Genomic DNA, 10,121 nt, shown 5'->3' on the forward strand with positions numbered 1-10,121 from the left:
AGCCCTTGACATAACTTACCTGTCGCAGGGAACCCCTGCTAAAAATGACTTTTTTTCTACAATTCATGATACATTCATTTTGATAGTGATAGGTTATTAATTCTAATTAACTGCCTTCACCTGTTAATGCATAGATGATTCTAAGGCCTCATTCACAGGGGTACTTATCCCTGTCCAGTGAAAGAGCCATTTGTTCGTTCACACTTTGTATTAACAATGAGCTGCATAAGAATGTCTGTTCTTACAAAAACTGCAGTACTCTGTTTTGTCCACTAAGGGGCAGTGAAGTTACAACACACCAGAATCACTGAGCCAGAATATCTAAAATAAACATTACTGCTAGTTGTATTGATTTGGTTTTCCTTTTAACATGTTTTTGGTTTACAACCAAATGTCCTTAGGTAGCAACCTTTGCCACAAGATGTGTTTGTGCTCTGTTGAAGCTTAAAGACATTTGTGTAAGAAATCCCTGTGTTTACAATTCGTCTGCTGTTGCTGTTCTTGTACCCAGCCCTGGGGCCTTGCTGTCCCTTGACCACAATCTAAAGACTCACGTGTTTGTGTTTTTCAGGGAGGATGTGTGGATTCAGTGAATCAGAGCTTGGTGTTGCTGCTTATGACCCTGGGACAGCAGGATGTTTCCAAAGTCTTGCTTGGACCTTTGTCTCCTTATACGTAAGTTTGCTTTCACGATTTGTTGACTGCTGATCCAGATAATTCCATTTATATCCCTAAATTTTATGTTTTAGCTGGGGACAGTGGGAAATTCTAGTGATCACTTGTGCTTTTTTTTTTATACTGTAGAACAGCATTTCCCTGGCGGAGTCTGAGAATGTGAACTGTCCTTTTTCGGTTATCATGGTACCGGTACTGTATATGTAATTGGTACAGTACTGTGATAACTGAAGAATGGTGGTGCCATCGAAAGACTGGCTGCACTTTGTCTCACTGAACAGAATACAAACCTCGTAGGAAGCAGAATGTTGCAGCATGTCATACTAATCGTTTGCTCTTTCTTGTTGACAAATACTAGTTTTGTATTCCAATCCATGTTTTCTTAAATTCTAAAATGTAGCTTTTGATAAGTGACTAAATCCATAAAGCTGGCAGGTCTGGCTGAAAGCTGCATAGTGTTGCCAAGTAACTGAAGGAGGGAGTGTTCCTATTTTGCTGAAATGGGGAATTCATTTTTTCACTCTGTTTTCCTGTGTGTTTGGCAGGATTGAGTTTTTGCGGCATTTGAGGAGCTTTTTCCAGATCATGTTTAAAATTGAAAGCAAGACATATGAAGAGCGTAAAGGAGCAGAGAAAGTGCTGTTGACCTGCGTCGGCGTTGGATTTTCCAATCTTAGCAAGACTATAAAATAATATGGAATTTAGGCTTTGTGAGCTCCTTGATGTGCCATTGCTATGTCCCATTGGCTGTGATCCCTGTACTGGCTTACTAGGCCTGTATGTTCCTGAAATGTTAGGAAACAAGTCTTCATTGTTTATTACTTGGGGATCATCCTGCAATTTCTCCCTCAAAGGGCTGGTTAATCTAAAACACACACTGTCATATATTTTAGAAAACACTTTCACGTAACCTATTAAAAGGAAGTCCGGTGATATGAAGCTTCTAATTTGAAACTGTCACATTTAGTTTACTTTTGCTATGCAAGTGAATTTTTTTTATATTCATTTTAATTACATGAAATCATTTCATTCCAGCCCAAGTTTTTAGTCAAAAAAGGTTTTAAAAAAAATAAGCACAAGGCACATTATTTACAATTAATGAGAAATGTCCCTTGTGCTGCAGGCTTCGGTTTTAGTTGAAATCTTCTGTCCTTTGATCTCCTGGTGCTGCAGAGGTTAATATGAACCAAGGGACCTGTCATGCACTTATCAAGAGTGCGGACTGTGCCCACCTCCTCCATTCATAGCAGTACTAAAGGTTCCATGAATGAAAAACAATCTATGAATAGAGGAGAGGTGGACTTTTCATTTATCTGCCTAGCCTCTATTCATTGAGCACTTTTCATTGCTGGAAGCTATAGCATGGTTTCTGTGAATGGAGGATGGGGGTGATAAGGGCAGGCATAGTTGGCATGCTTGACAAGTGCATGTGACAGATCCATCTGCTCATATTAACCCATGTGGCAGATTACCACCGTGGGAAGATCAGAGAGCCTGCAGAACAAGAGACACTTTGCATTGATTGTAAGTACTGTCCCCATGATAATTTTTTGTTTTTAATTGATTAAACTTAAGCTTTAACTGCTGAATGACAAAATCTGATGGTGTTCCAATATATTCCTGACACGTGTGTTTTTACAAGTTTTTCTCCCCAGAAAACCATTCAGTACAGAAGTGCCAGTTGTGAAAACTTGTCAAATGAATAAATCTATTGGAGGGGGAGATAATATAATGACCATACCTGCCTGCTTCCTGTTTTTCGCCAATGCTGTAAACTGAGCTTGCATGCGCAGCTCAGCTTACAGTACCTGGCCAGTTTGCTGGGTTGACTAGCTCCTGCACATGCTCAGGAGTGACGCCTGGATTTTTTTTTTTTTGTAAGGTTATACTACAGTGCAGACGTACGAATTTCCTTATCTTCTAAAGCTAAATTTTAAATGTGGATTCAAAACTGCCATTTAATGCAGCTGGACTAGCCTTTTTTTTTCCCCCCAGCAAACCAGTGCACCATACACAGTGATTTGAAACTGCACTTTCCTTACATTCAGGTGGTTCAAGACTACAGATATTCACCAACTGTCCAAACACATAAAAATACGTAGGCATAGCTGTAAATGAGTTTTAATGCCTAGATATAAGTGCCCCCTTTTCACATCCTGTATCCCTCAACAGTCACACCAAAGATATATCATGCTGGCTTCAGTCAGGTTTTTTTTTTTTTTTTGTGCTATTGAACTTTTAAAAATAAATTTTTTTTCATCCATTTTCTCTGTTAACTGTTTAAAAAAAAAAAATTTTAGGCTTCTTTCACAAAGGCACATAGGCCTGTACCTCGATGCAGACGGTGGTTTGTGCACCCGGGGAATAACAGTACTGCCTGCAGCCTGCCCCTCAAAATCAATGACATGCTGAGAAACTCAGCAATTTTTTACAGATCTTCAGACACATGCCAGTGTTAACACGTATACAGGGATGGACACACAGCTCTGGATATAGATTATCTGCATCCAGATCTGTGCACCCATCGCCTTTACAGATGTAAACACTGGCACGTGAGAGAAGATTGTACAGTTGCTGCATTTCTGAGCATATCGCAGGCAGACTGCATGAGAATTGTCATTCCCTGAGTGCAAAAGCCACAACCCTCCTTGCTGAGGTACAGATCTATATGTCTGTGTGAGAGAAGTCTTATGTACAAAGACATTGAGATATATGAGACGTTTTCTCAACAGAAACCTTATTTATACAACCTTTTCTCTGGACAACACTTGGACTTGAAAAGTACATTTTTGTATGAACTGTTTTGGTTTTTACTGTTAATAAAAATATTTTGTACAGACTTTGTGCTGATCTTCAAGCATGTGTTGTTGATGTATACCATACCCTTTTATTTTTTTAGGACTCTACAAATACCATGTCGTTTTGTAGAAGGCTTCCCCAAACAGGTGCCAGGTTCAGTTACTTTGCACCTACAGCACAATCTGCTTCGATGCTGGTCACAGGTTCCATAATGGTTACAGAGCAGAAATGGCTTTGTGTTTAGAAGTATATTAAGTTTGAGCCATGGTACTAGCGCTATGCTTGTGGTAACAACAATAAATGCTAGTGCAGTCTGATTTTAAAGATGACAAATGATATCCTTATTCTCCATAAATATTCCATACACATCCACTGCTGAAATGCCCTGTAATCTATTCATGAAATTGCATCCTACTATGTTTATCTGCCCCTTTGTATTGTTTCCATGATATTTCTGTGCTCTCCTTTTCCCCCACACTTCTGTTTGTTTGGAATAAGCAGTGTACCGCAAGTGCGGTCATGTGTAGTGCTCTGTGCACACTACAAATATAGTCCATCTCAGGAGAGAGCAAGAGAGGGTGGTTATGTTACTGCATACAGTGGGACCTTGGAAAATGAGCATAGCCACTCTATTAACAGGTTAGATAACCGCAGCAATAAAAATAAGTTTGCAGATTTGGAGGAGGCTGAGAACTTTTGAAGGTACTTTTTTTTTTTTTTTTTTTGTACTTTTTAAGTTAAGAATACATGAATAGAACTTTTATTTTTTAATTCGAGTTTCTTTTTTAGTGTATACATAGAATTGTGCCTGGTGCTAAAGGATGTACTCTATGGCGGATCTTCCTTATTGGAACAATAGGCTACATGAATGTATCTGATGCTGCTGCTAAGTGGCCTACACATCCCTGTTTGACCTGATGATGATTTTGTTTGTTTTTTTTGTTTTTTTTTTTCCCCTGTGAGGTGGTTATCCAAAATTGGCTCACAGGATATTAGGGCACTTGTCAAGATTAGAACCGCTGACTTGGTACAAGTGTGCTGCTGGTGATATTGGGAACATCCAACCTTAACATTTAGTAGTGGTTTCCGTATTTCTTTTATGACTGGTTAAAGTATTTAAACCTTTCTCTAGCTAACTACACAGTTGAATTACATACTGTTTTACCTGTCAAAGGGTTTATAGTAATGTTTAGGCAGTCTTGTTTATTCATATACTATATATACCAAATTGCATAGCCATTTATTTCGTGTCACCTGTCTAGCGCCAGCCTGCTTAAAGGAGAAGTATGCTCAATGCTTTTTTTGGCTGTACTTCTATGGCTCACAGGAAGGCAGTTCCTGTGACCCGTTTCAGCTGACAGCAGGATAAAGCTCGCTGCCTACTGACATCAGAGCCGATCCAGGCTGCGAAAAGATCCTACTAGAATATAAAACAAGGTTATCTATTCGGCCTCATGCACACAGTACGTTTTCTTTAACCCTCCTAGAAGCCTCCACCTGATGCTTCTAAGAGTGTGTAACGTGTTTATTCGCATCCACATTTGGGCATTCACTTAATTGGCCAGAACACTCTTTTAGATGCATTTACATATGTCAAGTGTATTTTCTGCTAAAACTCTGCTGCTCCTGGATGCACTAGCAGTGGGTTTTTTTTTTCCTTGCCTCTAAACTCTACTGCCAATAAACACCTCTAAATGTTTGTGTGCTTGGAGACATAGGCTAACAAGCAGGGGAGTTTTGAGGCAGAAAAAAAAAACACCTGATGCCACTAGGAGCAGCTGCAAAAATGTCCAGTGTACATAAGACCTTAAGGCCTAAACATCTTAAAGCTTAAATTACAAGGAAATTTTTTTTTTTGTATTGGATAGAGTGGAGAGGGATTAGAACACCTGTCAGGTTTTTTTTTTTTTTTTATTGCTGTCTGTACCCCTATTGGGGAGATTTAGCATCTGTTTGCCCTGGTTACTGTCATCAAGCAAAAGAAAATCTCTATTTTTTGGTTGTCACCAGAACAGGAATGGAGAAGAAATCCTGCAAAGGGGACTTAAGAAGTTCTGGTAACAACCTGTTTTGGCTATGGGACAGGAGAGGAAAGGAAATCTCCCCAATGGGGCACATGGTAAAAAAAAACCATGGCTAATGATCAGTTGCACTAATTACACATTATTATTCAACCCGAAGACTTAGAGCATGTAACTCTTGCCGCTTTTTCCCACCTGGAGTATGGGAGTATGGTCCCCTAATTGATGTTTTATGCCAACCTCTCTCAGGAAAAGCTGTATTTTCTGAGTGTCCCTGACTGCAAGCAGAACATGATGGCCTGCTTCTGCTCTTTGACTGTGCTTGCTACAGAGGTGGCATCGACTATTCTGGACCCAGCCCAGGGAGTGACATTTTATTTGAATCCTTAAGCTGTTTTTCCACATGACTGTGGATTTTAAGTTAATGTATTTTTTAAAAAGCTAGATTAAGAAAGATTTCTTTTAACCATCTAACCATCTTTAACCATGAACAAGAACAGATAATGCAGTTAGAATTATAAGGGAAAGAAACTGTTCTTTATTTTTGTGTGTTCATATGTTTCATACTTATATCCATTGTGTTGAAAAAAACAGAATGCTTTGCTTTTCCTTGTGTCACAATGGAAAAATACAAAAGTGTGCCTCAAGGCTCCAGAGATATGGAAGGGCAGAGTGGGAAGAACTTTTTATTACAGATTATAAATGGGGAGCATGGTCTAAAACAGAGAACATAAAGGCCAAATGTAACTTTCTGAGGAAAGGTTAGAGCCTATTTCAGGATCATTTTTAAACAGGGTAGTGAAAGATTAGAAACTCAATTTTGTTTGTGTCAGTCTTTTTCCATTTTCAGTAATCCTGTTCTCTTCTCATTTCTTACCCTTGTGGCAACAAGGCTATAAAGCTCAACAAAGTTTGTGACCCACTCCAAAACGTAAAAGTTCAGCTTAAAGTGGAAGTAGACTCCCACTGGACACTTGTACCTACATGTAAGCTTATAATAAAGTTTACCTGTAGGTACAAGGAATATCTCCTAAATGTGCATCGTTTAGGAGATATTCAGTGTCCCTGCTGCAAATAATCTCATCGGTGCATGTACTCTGAAGGAATGGCACAGATAAGCTCTGTCATGCAGCCAGAGCCTGTGAACCTGGAAGGAAGACTAGGTGAAGATGGAAGCCCTGTCAGCAGTGACAGCCTATCTACCTATCCAAGATGGCAGACTTCCAGTCCCGCTTAGCGTAATGATGTAATCCTGTGTCACACCTTTCGTCATTCAATCATGACTGTGTCAGAAGCGGTCATAATTGGATGACAAAATGCATCAAGGGCATGGCTGGATTACATCATTACACTAAGTGGAACCAGAATTTGGCCATCTTGGATAGATATCTGAAGTCCATGTTTTACCTTAAGAGGGAAATGCTTGTTTAAAGAGGCAATTGATTCTATTTGCACTGAAAGATGCTCCTTTTTTTTTTTTTTGTGAGAGGTTTTAATAAATTACTTTGGCGAGCTGATATATTGTGCAATGAGGCTTTTTCATTTATTCCTTTGAGCTACACATGGAGAAATGGTGTTTGCAAGTGGAGAAAAGTACAGATCAAAGCTACATGGAAAGATGGCCCCTTCTTAAAGGGCAAGGCATAATTTGACCTAACTTTTGAGTAGGTAAAAACCTGAGGTCAGCAGCTTGGTTGTAAGGTGGAAAAAAGCACCATTTTTGTTGATCTGCAAAATAATCACTGTGCACGTTTGTTTGGATCTAATTTTGATTGTGGAAGAAAAGATGGAATTTTATATTTTGTTTATGTTCACTGAAGCGGATACATATTTATTACAGACTTTGCCCTATAATTCCAAAGGTGGAAGACTGTGCTATACTTGTTTTTATATTTCACTAATTTGGGAATATGTCTGATTTTTAGATTATATATACAGTGGGGCAAAAAAGTATTTAGTCAGCCACCAAATTGTGCAAGTTCTCCCACTTAAAAAGATGAGAGAGGCCTGTAATTGGCATCATAGGTAGACCTCAACTATGAGAGACAAAATGAGAAAAAAAATCCAGACAATCACATTGGCTGATTTGGAAAGAATTTATTTGCAAATTATGGTGGAAAATAAGTATTTGGTCAATATCAAAAGTTCATCTCAATACTTTGTTATATATCCTTTGTTGACAATGACAGAGGTCAAACATTTCCTGTAAGTCTTCACAAGGTTGGCACACACCATTGCTGGTATGTTGGCCCATTCCTCCATGCAGATCTCTTCTAGAGCAGTGATGTTTTGGGGCTGTTGCTGGGCAACACGGACTTTCAACTCCCTCCAAAGGTTTTCTATGGGGTTGAGATCTGGAGACTGGCTAGGCCACTCCAGGACCTTGAAATGCTTCTTAGGAAGCCACTCCTTTGTTGCCCGGGCGGTATGTTTGGGATCATTGTCATGTTGGAAGACCCATCCACGTTTCATCTTCAATACCCTTGCTGATGGAAGGAGGTTTGCACTCAAAATCTCATGATACATGGCCCCATTAATTCTGTCCTGTACATAGATCAGTCGTCCTGGTCCCTTTGCGGAGAAACAGCCCCAAAGTATGATGTTGCCACACCCATGCTTCACAGTAGGTATGGTGTTCTTTGGATGCAACTCAGCATTCTCTCTCCTCCAAACACGACGAGTTGTGTTTTTACCAAACAGTTGTATTTTGGTTTCATCTGACCATATGACATGCTCCCAATCCTCTTCTGGATCATCCAAATGCTCTCTAGCAAACTTCAGACGGGCCCGGACATGTACTGGCTTAAGCAGAGGGACACGTCTGGCACTGCAGGATCTGAGTCCCTGGCGGGGTAGTGTGTTACTGATGTAGCCTTTGTTACGTTGGTCCCAGCTCTCTGCAGGTCATTCACTAGGTCCCCCCGTGTGGTCCTGGGATTTTTGCTCACCGTTCTTGTGATCATTTTGACCCCACGGGGTAAGATCTTGCGTGGAGCCCCAAATCGAGGGAGATTATCAGTGGTCTTGTATGTCTTCCATTTTCTAATTATTGCTCCCACAATTGATTTGTTCTCACCAAGCTGCTTGCCTATTGCTGATTCAGTCTTCCCAGCCTGGTGCAGGTCTACAATTTTGTTTCTGGTGTCCTTTTGTCTTCACCATAGTGGAGTTTGGAGTGTGACTTTTTGAGGTTGTGGACAGGTGTCTTTTATACTGATAACAAGTTCAAACAGGTGCCATTGATACAGGTAACGAGTGCAGGACAGAGGAGCCTCCTAAAGAAGAATGTACAGGTCTGCGAGAGCCAGAAATCTTGCTTGTTTGTAGGTGATCAAATACTTATTTTCCACCATAATTTGCAAATAAATTCTTTCCAAATCAGCCAATGTGATTGTCTGGATTTTTTTTCTCATTTACTCTCTCATAGTTGAGGTCTACCTATGATGCCAATTACAGGCCTCTCTCATCTTTTTAAGTGGGAGAACTTGCACAATTGGTGGCTGACTAAATACTTTTTTATGTATATGTATGTATGTGTGTGTGTATGTATATATGTGTGTGTATGTATATATGTGTGTGTATGTGTGTATATATATATATATATATATATATATATATATATATATATATATATATATATAGATAGATTTAGATATTTTGTTTCATTGGCCTGAGTTTATTTTTATTCTAAAACCTGGCCCTGTGTTGGCTAAGAAACGTAACACCGTGGGCCGCTCGTTTCTGCTGATTCAGGCGCATGAGGGTGAGTTCCCATGGTTACTTCTAGCTTTGCAGGCTTCCTTTCATTCTTCTAAGACAAGCCAACCCCTTTTGAGTCTGCCCGTGCAGAGAGCCTCTTCCAATTATGCACCTTCTGTAATGCACCGCCTGGTGGTACCTCTAGCAACCCACGGAATAGGATTCCCCAGAGCGCGGAGTCTAAGTCCCAGTCTGCTTGTTTACCAGGGCCCCTGATGGTGGGGATGGACTTGGAGCAGACAGGGACCAGGTCACGGCCCCTGAGTACACCCACGCGTGGTAGAAGGATCCGCCAGAGGTTTCTGCTGGAGAAGAGCCTAACGTGAAGAGGCGGATGGGTCCGTGCAGGACGGATGGATGGCTGAGCAGAAGCGTGGTCAGACAGGCTGGGTCGGTAACCGTGGGGACAGCGCAGTACAAGGCAGCAGGCACAGAATAGACGGGTCAGTAACAGGAGGTCAGATCCAATGGGAGTATCCAAAGAGGTCAAACAGGCCAGGGGTTAGGGCAGGAGAAGACAGCAGGGTCAGCAACAATCAACTGGTAACAGGAGCAGGAACAAGCAGATAAGACCATAAGGCAACCAGTGTCAGTTCAGAGCGGATTTAAATAGCGTGCCCTGCACTGTCATTAGTGCCAGGCGCACGCCTGCGATCCCGAGTGCACATGCGTGAGTTCCACCGTCGCAGCCGTCCAGGACCTAGTGCCCGCACGCCAGTGCGAATCGGCACACTGCGCCTGTGGCAAGCCACACGCTGCAATGGCTCCTGACATTGCCCCCCCAAGGGCAACCTCCGGGTGCCCAACTGATCTCTCCTCCATGGGTGATTGCAATAAAACTCCCGGACAAGTCTGGGGGCATGAACA

General features: G+C 41.1%; 1 protein-coding gene across 2 annotated transcripts in view; it reads left to right on the forward strand.

Annotated features, from left to right (window-relative positions):
- Window positions 1-3,515, forward strand: part of RCL1 (RNA terminal phosphate cyclase like 1) — a 59,565-nt gene extending 56,050 nt beyond the window's left edge. For both annotated transcript variants that reach the window (XM_089656700.1, XM_089656701.1), the window contains 2 exons: window positions 572-675; window positions 1,221-3,515. In XM_089656700.1, coding sequence (XP_089512826.1) covers window positions 572-675; window positions 1,221-1,368 — 252 coding nt within the window. In that variant the 3' untranslated portion in view covers window positions 1,369-3,515. The remainder of the gene's footprint in view (window positions 1-571; window positions 676-1,220) is intronic.
- The last annotated feature ends 6,606 nt before the right edge of the window (window positions 3,516-10,121 follow it).

The sequence above is a fragment of the Staurois parvus genome, unplaced genomic scaffold, assembly GCF_062004578.1.
Source record: "Staurois parvus isolate SC_StPar_1 unplaced genomic scaffold, SC_StPar_1.0 ptg000929l, whole genome shotgun sequence".
Lineage (NCBI taxonomy): Eukaryota > Metazoa > Chordata > Amphibia > Anura > Ranidae > Staurois > Staurois parvus.